The 17,364-nt window shown below is 38.8% G+C and overlaps 1 protein-coding gene across 2 annotated transcripts in view; it reads left to right on the forward strand.

Moving 5' to 3' along the window:
• MEI4 (meiotic double-stranded break formation protein 4) overlaps positions 1–17,364 on the forward strand; it is a 145,855-nt gene that overhangs the window by 8,920 nt on the left and 119,571 nt on the right. The window contains exons 1-2 of one of the 2 annotated variants that reach the window (XM_068937589.1): positions 2,690–2,721; positions 10,728–10,929. In XM_068937589.1, coding sequence (XP_068793690.1) covers positions 10,893–10,929 — 37 coding nt within the window. In that variant the 5' untranslated portion in view covers positions 2,690–2,721; positions 10,728–10,892. Of the gene's footprint in view, positions 1–2,689; positions 2,722–10,727; positions 10,930–17,364 lie in introns of those variants that run through there. The other variant, XM_068937588.1, reaches the window with a different exon arrangement.

Here is a 17,364-nt window from a genome sequence, read left to right on the forward strand (position 1 = left end):
TATTTGTGATTACAGTTTGTTGAACTCTGCGACATTAAAGCTAAATGCAGCACATTAGCTGATCTAACTTGGACCTTGCTGAGAGAAAGTCAGGATGTAGTAGTAGTCAGTAGTAGTTAACAGTTTTCAAGTACAAGGTTAAGTAGGCTGAGGTTAGAGAGGAAACGATCAGTAGAACAACTCTAATAGATTTGATATGAACACACCAACTGTATTCATTAGTATTCACACCAACTGTATTCATTAGTAATCAGCATTAGTAATCAGCATTAGAAGAAATTAAAACAGCAAGAAAACTCTTTCTTTTGAATCTTTACCAGTCCCTGGATTCCCTCCCACATAATTTCTTTGCGATTTTTCACTTCTGTTCCATTTCCGTAATTTTTTTCACGCACGTACTCCTATTCAGTTTCATGCGTTCTCATGTAACTGCACATGATTAACACCGCTGTCATTTTTTATTTGTCGTTGCTTTAATTTGCTGCTAAAATTCTTGTTCTTTGATCCACAAATTGAATCCTTTCTTCTTTCCTTGCTTACAGCCTGATCTTTTAGAAACATTTAACTCAGCCACTCCTTAAGACTTGCCTTCAATTTCTTTATTACTGTTTTCTTTCCCTCTTCTTCCATTCACGGGACGCTCTGTTTTTTGCAGATTAAAGAGTTTGTCGTATGCCTGTTTTTAGGCTATTATCATTAATAAATTAAAACTTTATCATGCACCATGCTCTGGGTCAGAAAGCTAGCAGGATGTGACCTTCTGTGTATGCATGCCACTTTACATATCAGTTCCAGAGATTCCCTCGTCTCTGAAATGCAGAGAGTTATGTTTAGTCTTGTCTGCTATTAAGACCCACTGGGAGAATTATTTGGAGAACCAAATTCTCTGCTAGTAAAATCAGTGGAAATACTCCAGTGCAAGATGTGAACAAGTGTTCATGTGGTATTTCATAGGCATGCATTTTTTTTGTATCCTCCCTTAGTATCTCTCCTTTTGGAAGAGTAAAGAGCATTGAATTAATGCCAGGCGATCATTCCATTGGGGCTATTTGATGACTGATGGGCTGAAAGTACAATACTTTTGATGGATGTGAAGAGTTTTCTTCTTTTGGCTCTTATGGGACCTGGCCCTGATGTGGGAAGGGAAATCCACTAATTTAGCATTGCAGAAAGTACGCTTGAAGTGAATGCGCGTATACAAAAGCTTTGCTGCAATAGATTGATTTTAAAAGTGTGTTGCTTAATTGAGCTATTTTGTCCTTTAGCTAAGGATAAACAAGTTTCTCATAGCATGCCCACACCAAAATATATCCTGACAGAAAGACGAATGTTTAATAGAGATAGCGACTTGGTACCCAAATCCTTGCAGCCTTGTTAGCCAGGGGCCACACATTGTACTGTCACTTTTGTGTGACTTTTGGTTTGGAGCTGGCGTGGTCTCTGTTTGCTCAGCATCAACATCTCTGGCAGAGGAGCTGGGCATGGTTAAAACACGCCTTTGGCTTAACCAGCTCTAGTTACATATTCCAGTAGAAAGAAAAATCTTCATGAAAAGGACTGAATTTACAGTGATAAAGAGATGTGAAGTGAATACACACGATATATAATATAGGATTATAAATACTGAGACATTTTCTTTAGAAGAAGACGAGAGAAGAATGCATTTATGTACATGGCCTAGATATAGAGGCATAAATGTTGAAAATTTTGCCTTTGAACATGTATCACAGCAACAAAGTAGGGACTTTGTATGAAGAACATCAGTAGGTTTACTGTATAATAGCTTTTATTTAAAATTTATCTGTAGTCTTCCATAGCGTGCACAGTGATTTACAGGATTCCATTTATATGCTTTTTACAATCTACATGATGTTCTGTAAGCAATGAAAGTTCATTGGGAACTATTAATACCTATTTATAAGAATGTTATATGCAGAAGTCTTGAGACTTGGACTGTGTATAATGCTTTGGATGCGTTTTGTAAAGAAAAAAGTTTGCTTTATGTTTCAGCATTAATGAAGGACAAAGGAAAGGCAAATATAGTTGCTATAATATAGCTATATAGTGTTTTCTCAAACACTGTTCAGAGTTAATACAAACAAGAGAGAGGAAATTTTCTCTTCATTGTTTACCGTGAACAGAAGAGTTAATCAGGCAAAACACTGCTACTGAGGCATAATAAGAAAGGATGACTGAGATGTGTTCAAAAATGGAATTTGATCAGCACAGGCTTTATTACTGGTGGAAATACATGAGAAAAAGAAAGAGAGAAAGAAAGAAAGAAAGAAAGAAAAAAAGAAAGAAAGAAAGAAAGAAAGAAAGAAAGAAAGAAAGAAAGAAAGAATTCAGGTTACCAGCCATCTAGAAAGGCATTTTATAATGGTTAAACATAATACCATTAGAAAATACTCTGAACAATTTTGGCATTAGAGAAAGTCCTAGGGAGTCAACAAGAAAGGAAAGGAAAGCAAAGCAAAGGAAAGCAAAGCAAAGGAAAGCAAAGCAAAGCAAAAAGAAAAGGTGTATTACATAAGAAAAAAATTATCCAAAGCTTGATAAAAAAAAAGAGATTGTTCCTTCCCCCGAGTATCTGAAAGTAGCATTCCAGGCACAGATCTGTACTGTCAGGGAGAGATGAGACTTTCCAAAGAAATATGCAGATCCTGAAATCTGTTTTTTTTTTTTTTTCTAAATGCCTTGGACAGAGAGTATTACACCTCAGTAAGTCAAATATTACAATTTTATAATATCATATAAGAAGGTATTTGAGTTTGTCTAAATAATATAAATTTGCAGATTAGTTACTGTTACTATTAGATGGTCAATTCACTAGCTGCATGAATGTTATTATCTTGCAATATGGTTTATAATCTTCAAGTCCATACCTTTATAGTTAGATCAGCTTAGAGGTGTCCGTGGCAGGTGTTTGTGTGTGCGTGCTTGCGTGCATGCGCGTGTGTGTGTGCTTGCGTGTGTGTCGACATGCATGGATGCACTCTTACATATATGCACTCAGTCTCTTCCAGCTATAAATTAGTTATCATTCCTAGTTACAGTATACGATAATACCTTATAAAGAATGCTTTTCCCATTACAGAAATCTTCTATACTCCTTCTCTCTCATGAGGAAATTCAGACTGTGGTGTCCTGAAGTCCATTGGAAGTATATATTTTGAACTGACTTTTAAAACCGGCTGAGTCATATCTTTGCTTAGCAGTGCACTGTTTGTTCTTGAATATAGCTGGAATTTAGTCTGGTATTTAGCTGTATGGAATTAACATCTAATTGTGCTTCCTGCGAAACATACGTGTAACTATCTATGAAAGTGTAGTTCAACATGCTGCCACACTGTCTTTAGCTTTTGTCTAGCACTTCTCTCAGCTATATACATAGATTGCAGTATGATAATTATTAGTGTGATCTGACATAATCTGTTATAGTATTGTAAATGTTCTTGTTTTTCTGTGTCTTACGGCGGGCAAATGGATAATTGTATATTAGATTTTATGCCTCTGGTTCATAGAATTCTGTGACTCATACTCAGCCACAAATACGCTCAAATTAAGTCCCTGTACTTTATCGTAGATTAAAATGTCACTGTTAACAGTCCTACCATTGTTTCAATTAGATCTTGTGAATTTATTCCTGTTAGCCAATTAAATAATTCTATTTTACGAGAGATTGCATTAAGAACAATTGGCATGCATTAATTCAAAATTTTAGAAAGGTATTAACATAAATGAAACTCATCAGGAATGTATCTCCCTGCTGTGGGCTTCATGCTTCTATAATTTAGATGACTTATTATCTCGAAATTCAGGACAAAAGAGCTCAGCTGAAGCCTGTTTAAGGTAATGGAAAGTCTAAACAATTTCAAAATGCTTAGTATCAGCCTAACTAGTCACTATTAATATTATCATAGATTCATAGAAAATCAGAGGAGAAAGTCCTTTATGGGGTCATTTAGTCATTTAAACAGAATCAGGAGCTGTCATTGAGTTCAACTGCACAAACCACATCTAAGTCCATGTGAGGAGCCCTTCCACTTAAGAGATAAGGAAATGAAGAATGAGTAAAAAAGGGAACTATGCTGATCAGGAGAAAATACAGTAGCAAAATAGCAGATTTGAGTGCTTGTTCTCCACTGTAATTTCTTCAAAGAAAGTTTGTTCTTCCCTGGCTATTCTGCCTTGGAGATCAAATGTACTGTACTTGCCATTCTACCTGCAAAGATTTACCTGCTTCTCAAATGTCATTGCTAGCTCTTGGTACTATTTGGAAGATTTTTACTAAGCTTGCTCATGTAATCTACTTGTTTCATTGCTATTCCTTGTTCTGGAAGGGACTTATCATTCCCTACCTCATGCTGCTCTGGGACATTTGTTGCTTTGGAAGCCTTTTACTTTATAAAATGAGATTTTGCTGACCTTTTCAAGTGGAAATGTAGTGGGAGTGGAATTTAGGGGAGACTCAAGAGAAGCGATTCATTGAGCATTGAGATCATTCTATGGTGAGATGGGAAACCCTGTTTAGGTTTGCAAATGTTCATGAAGATCCATATTCGTACTTAATCTAAAAACTTCTCATTGTTAATGGTAAATTAAGCTGGTAAAGAGTTCCTAGTGCCACAGAAAGCAGAGACTGTCCCATGGAAAAGGCTTAGCTCAGAGTGAAAAAGACATGATGTACGGCAATGCTGCTCTGCTCTGATAAGGTCTTTTGCCCAGCGTAGGTGGCAGTTTCTCCGCTTGTGTTAGATTTATTGCTAGCCAAGAATCTATCAGAAAGACTGTGCTGGTAGCTGCTAATTGCACTGTGGTTTCAGGTTGTCAGTGCTGCTATTTTGATAGATTGTGTACAGAGAAGTTTCTTTAACCCTGTTATCCTATCTGACTTAGTCTCCTCACAGTCAAGCCTGCCGGAATGGTTTTTGTATCCTCTTGCATTAAATTTTAGAACTTCGATTATTTGTAGAAGCTTGGGATGATGTGTGATTAACTGCAGGGGTTTGATTTTCTTCAAAGTGGAGGTTCTACTTACATACAGGATCTCCTACCCTATCAAAAAAATGTCAACCACCATTTCTTCTAGCATCATTTTTACGGCTTTGCAGTTTGTCCAGCTTATTCTTTGTCTTGGTTTACCAAATTGAGTTCATTGATACATGATGTCTTTCCTTAAGCTGTTCAACGTACAGAAAACATTACTTTGACACTTTCATTACCCAAATGCTAACTGTGTATCTTTTGGTGATACCTCAGAAAAGTTATGTACTAATTTACTGATTTGAGATTGCAGAGCACTGCAGATATTGAAGTATATTTGGCTTGTGACAAATTTTTTCATATAGTCATCTATATCTCACAACATTTTGATTCATATTACAGTTTTTGACATTGTTAGTAACTTCCAAATATAATCTAATTTGAAGTATGTGGCCCAATGAAAATATAAATATACAGAACCGGAGTCTGTTACCTAATCACATTTTGAACTGAACAACAATATGTTCTGGAAAGGATAATGGGCACTTGGGGGCTCTACAGTTTTTAAGGAATATATCCAAGTAAGCATTTAGTAGTACAATAATATCATTTTCATTAGAGAAATGAGTAAAAAGATTTGGGAGGTTTTGGTTGTTTTTGGTGGGGGGAGAGCTAGGAGCTGTTGCGTATAACGGTTGCCTGGTAACATACCTAGGATTGCAAGATACCAGGGTCATTGCTGTAGGTTTATTTCCAAGTAATGCAAAAAAAACCCAAAAAAACCTCAAAACCCACCCCAGGAAACTCTATTACTTGGCAAGTTCTGCTTTTCAGTCTTTTGTGAGCAATTCAGTGGTGCCTAGCTTTTAGAAATATTCTAAATATTCCTGCTTTCTAGAAATGCAGTAACAGAGTAGAGCCATGTTAGTCATTGCTTTTGTTGTAGCAATAAGAAAGCCAGCTTTGCCTTTGGGCTTGGATTAGTTTTATTTTCATTTGACTTGCATGTCAATTTTGAAGTACACAACAAGCTTTGGATGCTCCTTTGTATGCTCTTCTGCTTTAATGAATATTTGTTGATATTTCTTTTGTAATATCTTTGGACTTGATTCTACAAGTCTAACTCATACTGAAAGCAAAATTCAAATTCAAATGTGGCATTCAATTGCTGAAAAGTATTCTAATTTTCACAGAGATTGAGAACTTTGCCAAGGGGACTGTTGCTCCTCAGCATACCTTATTTTTAATAGCATTTAGCAATTTTAGTGTCAAAATATAGCTGAAAGTCAGGCAGCTGTGCTTGAAATTGTTAGCTAGTAAATACAACTGTTACTGCCATGTTCTTAAGACCACCTTTTTTCACCAAACTTGTCCTACCTTTCTGACAGAAGGTCTTCTGCAGCCAAATTGCAGACAGTTATGCAAGTCACTTTGCAAGTAATTTCTCAAAGCTTTCACCTCTTCCCCTAAAGTCTTTTATTTAGCTTTCCCAAAGTCTTTAATTCCACTATCAGGGACCAGGAGCTCATACCACATCATATTTTGTCTGTTGTTAAGTTTCTCTTTAAAGCCCTGGCGTAAACAGGGGCTGATAGTGATTGATGATGAATCACGTTGGCCCTTGAGTTTCTTATGCACCAAAATTAATCTTCCTGTTATTTGCATGTATGGACTCAGTCCATGACATAACAGCTATTGACCTGCACTGAAGAACAGTGCAATGAAGCATTGAGGACCTTGTGATAGACTTCGTTGGGGAAATTCTCTTTTGTAACACCCCCTGGAATTTCTTCAGAAGAAACAGAGTCATAGTTACATCAGAGAGTATTACGTTCTAGTACAACTTACTCAAAAATCCAAAAGGCTCAGCCAAGGAAAGAAAGGTTTTTTCTTCTACGCATATGTCTCATCATTCTTCTGACTTCTGTTTTTTCTGATCTGTTCTTTTGTTTAACAAACAGTTATGTCTTTCATCCTTAGTATTCTTTGACTCCATCGGAAGAATTTAGTTCATCAGTAGTTTGCCATATCTGCTAAGCGGTCTTTTAACTTCAGGTGTGGAAAAGCTGCCTCTTTTGGAAAGGGAAGGAAAAAATGGGAGAACCACTGCTACCACCTTTTTTCTAGTGTCCCAGGCCTTCCTCTCTTTCTTCCTTGTAAACAGTGACCTGCATTCTCCTAGAGGAGCAGAGCCTCTTCACATTCACACTGTCCACACAAAATGAATCTTGGTCCCTTAACACCTCTCGTGTTTGTGCCATGTTTTCACAGAATCGTTTAGGTTGGAAGGGACCTCTGGAGATCATCTAGTCCAACCTCCCTGCTCAAGCAGGGTTTTGATCTGCATAAAACTGTAGCTTTTGATGGACAGTATTTTCTCAGAATATTTTGGCTATCTCTACTAATTGGTAAATATGAAAAAGCTACCGTAATTCCTCCTACCTTCATAAAAACAAAGCAGTTAAACCATTGCTCCCTCCAGGTGTCCTCACTTAGTCAGCAGAGCTTTTCTATAGTGAAAATTTTTTGCTTTTTCCAGTTTTGATTTCTAATGAAATATTTTTACTGTTTTTTAATCTTCTTTGCTTCTATTTTCTCAGCATCCGTAAAGGTCTCATTTCTAACATTATTTCATAATTAAAATAGATAGGATCATCTCCTCTCTACTTTCTATCTTCACAAAAAAAAAATTCTCTTGAGTATTCTGACTCTTTTAATTACCACCCCAAATTTGATTTAGTTTTTTTGTTCCTCAAAATTATTTTGCTTGCCAGCAATTAGAGATAGTGTATTGTACAACAAACTGTTCCAAATACTGGGAGAAACCTCAGGAAAATAGTTTCCATGGTGTTTAGTTAGACTTGCATAACTGTTGCTTAGAGAGGAAAATAAGACAAGGGTGCTCAACAGCAACAAAACAGACGGAACTTGATGTGCTGGGTTTCAAACTGCCTGTTCGATTATACTGGCCAGCACGAGGGTTCATCCAGCCAGCCTACTTGTGTGTTGTGCCATAGTATGTGGTATTTTACTGAGATTAATTTATTTGAGGTTCTCAGTCTGAAGGCCAGATGATCATCTGATTCGCTTTTCTTTTTACTTTGACAGTTATGATGAATAAAAGATGCTGATAACATAATTTATGAAGGATTAGATCTTCAGAACTCCTTTCTTCAAAGTCCACCTTTCTTTCCTTAGCTCATTACTCACATGCAGAACTTCACTGTTCCCGGAAGAAATATCCTTGAGCTTCTTTGGTATCGCTCCAAAGCTTCACCGAGTCACTCAGAAGTCAGAGGCTAGTTACTAGCCATTAGTGAGCGGGAGCTCAGTGAAATGTATTGGAGCTTCTTAAGTAAGAAATACCGTTTATTTGGTATTTAGCTTGTGCTACCCAAAAGAAGCTACAGGGAAAATCTCTCTGCAGAGTAATCTGCATTTGTGACAGAATCCCTTATAAAACCATAAAAGAACTAAAAATTTTGTTTTAATTTGGATGAACTTGCAACTCGGACATCAAGTTGTACCCAGACAGGGAAAATCTGTGTTTAGAACTCCCACAGGACCTCCTGGCATTTCCCTCAGAAATGAAGCCAGCCCTTTCCCTCTCAGAATAAATCTCGTAAATAGAATGGAGCAATGTGTTTCTTCCTGCCTCGATTGCTAACAAAATCTGACAAATTCGGAGGCCTTCCCCACTTTTGCATGGAGACCCTAAATGCAAGACTCGCAAACCCCAGCACAGGTCTTCAGAGCTGCCTGCCTCACTAATAGGGCACCAACAGGCCCTCAAAAGCAGGCTTGAGGTGGGCAGTCCTGAGTCCCGGTGGTGCAGACCCTCCTATATGGTGCACCAGGGCCTATCGAGCTCCCAAACCTCCTTCACTGGGGCTGGAGACCTGGGAGCTTCAGAAGCCCAGAGAAATCTAGCTTGAGGGGCTGAAAGGCTAGCCCTTGTCCCCAGGCTCCTTGCTGCCGTGGCGAACAGAAAAGCAAATGTCTCGTATATCACTCCTATGAGGCAGTTGGTCTGAGAGACATGAGATGGATAGCTGAGTCCTGTTCTGTCCCACACAAATTGCTGCTTATGGGCACACTTGCTTCTGCCTGTTTTATTGCTCTTCTTAAGCAGAGTTCCTCCAGCAGCGCTGTCCAAATGGTATACAGCCCTGGCTCTCTCTGGGCTCTTCCCCATGTAGCTGTGGCTTTAGTTATAACATTACACTGATTTATCAGTCACTGTTAACTCCATCCCCTGTAGATACAGTCCTGCCTTTCACTGTCAAGCTAGAAAAAAAATCTTTAATGAGTTAAGCCAACTTCTGCCCACAAGTGCTCCATTAATTCTATCAAATCTATTTTGGTCTTACTTCTGCCCTCCATTCTGCCACATTTTGTGCCAGCTTAAACCAACAAGCTAAATTATTAAGGCTCAGAGCCTTGCTCAGATAATATGGGCACTTCCTGAGCAGCACAAGACAAAGATTAGCAGCAGAACTCAGTAGTGCAGAATGAAGTAAAGAAGGGACGTAGCATAAGGAAGTCTCTACTTTTCTAGCCAGTCCTATCATAAATGCAGTTATTACATTTTCCATCACCATCCTCTTTCAAGTTAGTTTTGTAGACTAGGGTTGGGGAGGAGCACTGAATGCTCTTCTGGAAAAAGGGAGGGAAAGCTTTATTTTTTATTATTTGAGAATTAAAGTAGAAACAACATGAATGGGGAGAGAATGTCTGGCTGGTAATATTGTCTGTGAAAAGGAATGCATTTTGTTTGACTTTCCTTGCGCTATAAAGTAAGTGTGCAATGAATTATACTTTGGTAGCAACTTTAGAAAGATTTCAAAGCTCATCACAAATGCAGCTGAGTTCATTTTTAGATGAAGCTTTATTTTCTACTAAAAAATTATACTCTGCCTGGGTCAGAAAGTAAGGACTAAAATCTGGATTTATTCCTTCTAAACTGAGAAGTTAGGTGTCAAGATCTCCTATCCCAGCCCATTTCATTTCCCAAATATGCCTAAAATGTCTCATGTCTTACATTTGATTGATTCCACCTGATGCAGGGAATACTACCATCTAGAGAAAAAGACACCATTTCATCCTGACTTTCATGTTAGCTGGGAAGGGAGCAAGCAGAAAGGGGTTGAGTGAAATAAGCATTTTTTTTTAATTGGCATTTAAAAATTAGAGCGGGGCTGAGGATAAACTAAACTGGAGTGTACTGAAAGATATCAGCAGGTTTTAGGGAGAAAGCTTAAAAGGGAAAGGATAGTCAGTCCATGACCTTTACTTTCCTTATGAACTGATCAAGTTCTATATTGGATGCTGGCAGATTTATAACTTATGGGCAGGAAATAGTACATATGTTAATATTCGGAAGTTCATGGGGGATACAAAATGTGGCTAAAAAAACACAAAATCAGCTCTATTAAATGTAGCAGGGTGTAACCTTTCACCGGTATCTGCAGGACTCTTATGTAGTTCAAGTTTGGTTTCTTCACCCTCCTCACCTTCAGCAAATTCTCCAGATAGGCAGCTGTTTGATAAGCAAACATCCTTCCAGCAGGCCTTATTCCTTGGGCTACTCTTTTCTCTTAATACAAACCAAAGGTCGTGAGCTCCTGCTCTTCATGAGTGCCCTTTAGTCACTTGGCTAGTCACTTGCACCTTGTATCTTCACAAGAATTTGCACCTCCTTTTCTTTTCACTTGCTCCTCACCTCCATTGTACACTTTCAGACTCTGCCAAAGGAGAGCTTCAGGGACCTCATCCATCACATTATGGCTTCATTCTGGAGTGGAGATTTTCCCATTGTGGAAGGGGCATCTGCTTTTATGAAAGGATGAACAGCTCTGAAGTTTTTGCTATAGCTGTACAACTGTCTTTGCCTCAGAAGATGAAGGATGAGGACTGGCAGTTTTTCTGCAACCATTACAAAAGGTAAGGGAGGAAGAGCAGGCTGCTTCAGCTAAAAAGCCAGATACACAGGAAGGCTATAAGCCTGTGAAAAAACGTGTGTAAAATAACAGGCAGTAGACTGGTAAGGGAATCCAAAAAAATGCTTTAGTTTGATTGAATTCCCACTGGTTTAAATGCAGTTCTCAGGCTGGAACAAATCACCTGAGACTGACATGTTGCAGAATGGGTGAAGGTAAGGTAATTTCTCAAATTTGGTTATGAAATTAGCTCTGCAAAAAGTCAGTGACCTCTGTCACTCACAGGGTTGTCTGCAACCTCAGGGGATGTACTGTGGACTCATTGCACTTTACAGCTAACACCGCTTCTGCATGGTGCTTCCTGTTAAGTGGACATTGATTAAGTGTATTTCAGAAGGAAAAATGCCACCTTCTAAATCAAACAATTCCGATTTGCTTCTGAGCCTGGATTTAATACTTACAGACCTTCACAGTATTTCCCTTTTAAAAATAAATGTATTCCTCCTCCTCCTCCAAAATCTGTCAGAAGGGTAAAGGGGAGAAGCACGCTTATTCATAAGATTAAATTGCTTTTATCTTCCTCATCGCCAGTCCTCACGTGGATAAGACAAGATAGGTTAGGATGTCTCTTCTAAGAAGAGACTTATTAATCTCTTCCTAATCTTTCTTATTACCCTCATCTGCGCCTTTAGAAAGAGTATACTTTGAGATAGGCTAACCTGAGGAGAGTATTTCTAGTTCAGCAGATGAATCTTGTTATATATGTAGGATTATGATCTTCTTCTTTTTATTCTTCATACCAAGCTTTTGGAGCCTAACATTCTATTTACTTTCTGATTTTCATTACCGTTGGACAGTGATTCTTAGGGAATTGTCATTAGTTAATTTAGGATGACATCCCATTTCATAGTAGTACTGAACTTCCTACTGCTGCCTCACTACACTGCATATGTCCCGGTGTTAGTCCTTACAGCTTTTCCTAGTTTTCTTGACGTACACAATGTTGCTGTATTGCTGTTCATTGTCCGCCTCAGAACACTGCTACATATGCACAGCTATACAGACCTTGTGAAGATTCTTGCTCTACCTTAACAGTCACCTATAGTTTGGTTTGGGTTTTTGTCTCTCAACCAGTTTCTAGACCATGGCAATAAATTGCCTCTTACCTTGATGACTTTCCTTACTGAATTACCTTACTGAATTTCTTCAGCAGTCCCATGCGAAGGATTTTGTCAAAGGCAGTTTCAAAATCTAAATAAATTATGTCAATTAATTTTCTTTCCCCTATAAAATATTTTATTGGTATATTGAAAGAGAGCTAAATGGGTAAGGAGACACTATCTCCCTTTTGGTTTTACTCACCTGGACTGAACCGTACGGTCATGAGGTTTTAGAGGAAATATAATTCTAGTTATAATTATCCCCATGACCAACTCACAAAGTACAAATTTAAGAGATCAGAATTTTTCTAATCAAAAGAATGATATTTATCAGGCATTAACAGTATATTTGAATAAGAATAAATTCTTCAATAATCAAAAGCTAATGCTTTTGATTTATTTTTCAATAGCAAAATAGTTTAGGCATTGTGGAAACTAACTGGCATTCAAAGGGTAAGCTTCTCCTCCGCAAGTCATTTGTGCAGTCATTAGAAGGGAAGGCCACGTGGTGTTATGCTGGTCTTTTAGAACGAGATAGCCATATGGGATATCTCAGCATTACTGGTGTTTTCAATTACAGAAATCTTATCTGTCCAAAAATACTTCAGTTAGGTGAGCTTTTCGTTCAGGACCCTCTCAGTACACAGGCCTCTCATTTTTCTCCATCTATCTGAGAACTTGTTAAAGCATACTGGCATACATCAAACATTGTATAAAATACTGACTCATTATGCATTAGTATTGATTTGGCATTAATTTGATATATTTCTTCCTTTAGATAAACAATTTAATTTATGATTTTAAGCCATCAGTTTGCAGAGTCTTAAAGACTAATAGAATGGCTTTTCTAATCAAATAAAAATCAAATTTGTTAAAGAGTAAATGAAAATATTAGGCTGTGTATTTCTCCCAATTTCCCTCCAAAATCTTTTATCTTTTTTACAAAGGATTATGACTGGTGTTGTTGCTGCTCTTTTTGTGTCTGATGACGACTTTTTTACCATTTCAAATTGCCACAGCTTCTTACTGTAAAGAACCGTGCTGCAATTCATTCTATGCAATGAATAATTTTCTCTACATCATTTCCCTTGCTTTTAAGTGGGATAAAGAATACTTTCCTAAGCTTTGGAAAGGTTCTGGAGGATCCAGAATGGAATATGCATCTTTCAGAGGGAGATTCAACCCAACTTCAGGCAGGCAACTGAGAGAGGGGGTATGCATTTCCTTCTGGAAGCCACTCTCTCTCCCCATCGACTGTACGCTTGTAAACCTACACGATACGTCTATGTGACACACTACACAGAGATCACAGAATCACAGAATCACAGAATGGCCAGGGTTGGAAGGGACCTCTGGAGATCATCTAGGCCAACCTCCCCGCTCAAGCAGGGTCACCTAGAGCACATTGCCCAGGATCACATCCAGGCGGGTTTTGAATATCTCCAGCGAAGGAGACTCCACCACCTCTCTGGGCAACCTGTTCCAGTGCTCTGTCACCCTCACAGTGAAGAAGTTTTGCCTCAGGTTCAGATGGAACTTCCTGTGGTTCAGTTTCTGCCCATTGCCTCTTGTCCTGTTGCTGGGCACCACGGAGAAGAGACTGGCCTCATCCTCTTGACACTCCCCCTTCAGATACTTGTACACATTGATCACATCACCTCTCAGTCTTCTCTTCTCCAGGCTGAACAGGCCCAGCACTCACAGCCTTTCTTCAGAGGAGAGGTGCTCCAGCCCTCTAATCATCTTGCTAGCCCTCCGCTGGACTCTCTCCAGGAGCTCCACGTCTCTCTTGGACTGGGGAGCCCAGACCTGGACACAATACTCCAGGGGAGGCCTCCCCAGGGCTGAGGAGAGGGGCAGGATCACCTCCCTCCACCTGCTGGCAACACTCTGCCTCATGCACCCCAGGAGACCGTTGGCCTTCTTGGCCACAAGGGCACACTGCTGCCTCATGCTTAACTTGCTGTCCACCAGCACTCCCAGGTCCTTCTCGGCAGAGCTACTTTCCAGCAGGTCAACCCCCAGCCTGTACTGGTGCAGGGGATTACTCCTGCCTAGGTGCAGGACCTTGCACTTGCCTTGGTTGAACTGCAGGAGGTTCCTCTCCGCCCACCTCTCCAGCCTGTCCAGGTCCCTCTGAAGGGCAGCACAGTCTTCTGGTGTGTTAGCCTCTCCCCCCAGTTTAGTATCATCAGCAAACTTGCTGAGGGAGCACTCTGTCCCTTCTTCCAGGTCATTGATGAATGCATCGAACAAGACTGGACCCAGCACTGACCCCTGGGGGACACCACTAGCCACAGGCCTCCAACTAGACTCTGCGCTATTCACCACAACCCTCTGAGCTCGGCCATCCAGCCAGTTCTCAAGCCACCTCACCGTCCTCTCATCCAACCCACACTTCCTGAGCTTACCTAGGAGGAGATACCTGAGTTTACTGCATAACACAAAGCATTACAGCCACTCCACCTGCATGAATTAGTCCTTCTGAAAAGGGACTAAACTGGCTGCTTGAAGGATCTGAAGTATGATCTGAACCTCTGCTTGCCACTGGTATTCAGAGCTGCTTAGTGATTTTTACAATACAATACACTACAAGAAGCAGGAATGTCATAAAAGCCTAGGCAAATGTCAGATGCACATAGCAAGTCCAGGCTCAGAAGCTGTCAGAAATGTGACTATATTTTACTTTTGACACCATCATCATCAGGGTCTCGCAGAAACCCGGGGTAATATGCTCATGGTAGAAAGCCTGATAGGAAGCTTCTGGCTTTAAAATTATTCAAACAGGGAACCAGAGACAGTAAAATTTCTCTAACAATTTAAGGATTTCAAATTTTTAACTGATTATACAAGACATTTTAAAATCTGTGGCTTCATTTCCCTACTGTAATAATGAATTCTTTTCCACTATCATGCGTAGATTTTCTGTGTGTGTATAGAAAGACAATTTAAATTGATTTTTTTTTTTTTATTTTAACAAACTATCACTCTGAACAAAGATGTAATGTAAGTCTTCTTGAGGAAAAATAGATTTTCATAATGGAAGGCCATAAGAAGAAAATCAAGTAAAGAAAGAACATTACTTGTAACAAGTTAAGGCTGTTATTTGTGTGGTAAATGTTATTTTCTATATATGTCTCTTCACAGAATAAAGTAGAACAAAAGTGGAACCTTCTCTAATGTACCCCATGCAACAATTTACTTAGCAAAAATGATTATGCTGTGTGATTTACTTGGCTTGTTTTCTCTCTAGAGTATAGACTAGCTTTTCCTTGAAGCTGATACTAGATCTAGTCTAAACATGACTAATGCTTTTAACCAGATGGCCGTACTGATAGCTCTTTTTCAATTAGTTTTTTCAATATTTTCTTCCTTATCTATGTCTATCTGTTTTCTGTATTTATCTTTAAGTTTTTAGCACTGTACGTCCATTTTATATACTTTTTAATTACTGGGACTCATTATACAACATTTTCTTCATGAAAGACTCCATGACTTCATGAAAACAGTGAAATAACCAAACTATTAAAATTCGTGGCCATTTTCACACTCCAATCTTTTTTCATACTCTATTTAAAAGTAACTGTGGCACCTTATCCAACTACTGCTGCATCTTCTGAGATATTCCAAAGAGCTTTATTTTCAGAAGATGTAAAAGGTTTAATCCATTCATTGAGCAAGATGTTCAAGAAGACTGAGTTCTCTATCTGTCACATACCTGCTTTTAGATATGCAAATCTCACTATCAGGTGGTGAATTTGCAAGAAGTGAGGTTTTTTTCTACATAGAAAAAATAAAATTTTCCTTTCCAATGTGAATCTATGTGAATGAACAACTGATTTTGCAAATAATTTTGGTGACTGCACAAATGTGTTTCCAGTTTGGGACTATATTCTCCACTCAGGTTTCTAAATTTACTTATTTGAATAATGTCATGGAAGTATTCTTTCTCTGTAAAATTAAACATGTTGCATGTACAATTTCCGACTAAGGTTATCTATATGTAGCAGTATTGGTTCTTGAATAAGAGCTACAGATAATTAATGAAGTAATCTACAAAAATAAGAAACATTTAAATATGTGCAAGCAATGTTTTCAGCAAAAAATATAGCTTACTGCAATTAACTATTTGTGTTTAGGTGGTCTGAATTAGGCAAAGATCATGTTGATTCATTACAACTTCCTGGAAGTATCAAGCAGGGAGTGATTACTTCAGGGAAAAGAGGGACTCCTCTTCTTCTCTTTGAGTCTTTTGTTCAGTGTCTCTACTTGCAAAATGTTGGCATATGGTTTCCTCTGATCACCTTCAAGCTGCCAGTATGATCATCAGTGCGCATTTACACTATTTTCCTGGTAATCTCCTTTGTGCTTATCTTGAATAAAACTGAAATTGTTTCTCCTTTGGAGATGACAGCTTTTAAGCTTTTGTCCTAACTTACTGCTGTAAAAATGGTACCCTCTAAAAAGTCAAAATGTATCATGCTGATGCAAGAGCTGTTAAGCACTTTAAGAAGAGCTTTAATAAAGTCTTTCAACTTTATGAAAGAATTTGGTTAAAGAGTTTCTTAGAGAGAGGAAAAAAAAAAACTCAGCGGAAAAGCTAATTAATGTTGGCAATGGATAGACACAGAGGAAACAACATTTCTCTTATATAGTCAATTAAATGATACTTTTATACTCGCTAAGTCAGAAAGCTGACACCTTGCCAAACACTACAGTTCTGTGGTCCAAATACCACGTTCTAAAACTAAATAAAAACAGATTGTGGCACATGTGCTGGACAATTTGTTCTCAAATTGCCTGTAACATAATGCCCTTCTCTGCAGAGTGTCGTGGGCTCAGGTGGTGCCTCTGGAGGGCATGGGAGGTAGTCACCAGCCCCATAGCACCTGAGGCCTTTCAGGCTGAAGACTGAGGCCACACAGAAGAAGAGGGGGAGGAGAAGTGGTCTGAGAGTGGGAGAGCTGTGGCAAGAAGGTAGGAGCCTAAAGCCCGTGGAGATACTGCTGAAAGGAGCAGGGGCTGCTCCTTCACTCAGCACCCACAGTGATAGAGAGACGCATTTAGGCCTCAGAGGGGACAGTACTCTTGGGTTTGGGTTTAGTCGGTTGGCTGATTTTTAATTTTTGAAAATTCCCAATCAACTCTATGCATCAGTCATAAAAATACTGTATTTAATTTGAGCTAGAAATTGTTACTGCGTTCCCAAACAAGAGAACTTTCAAGTTACTTAATAGTTACTATATTTGTTTCATCCTGGCACTAGGAAGCGCTACTGC

Source organism: Struthio camelus, chromosome 3, assembly GCF_040807025.1.
Source record: "Struthio camelus isolate bStrCam1 chromosome 3, bStrCam1.hap1, whole genome shotgun sequence".
Taxonomy (NCBI): domain Eukaryota; kingdom Metazoa; phylum Chordata; class Aves; order Struthioniformes; family Struthionidae; genus Struthio; species Struthio camelus.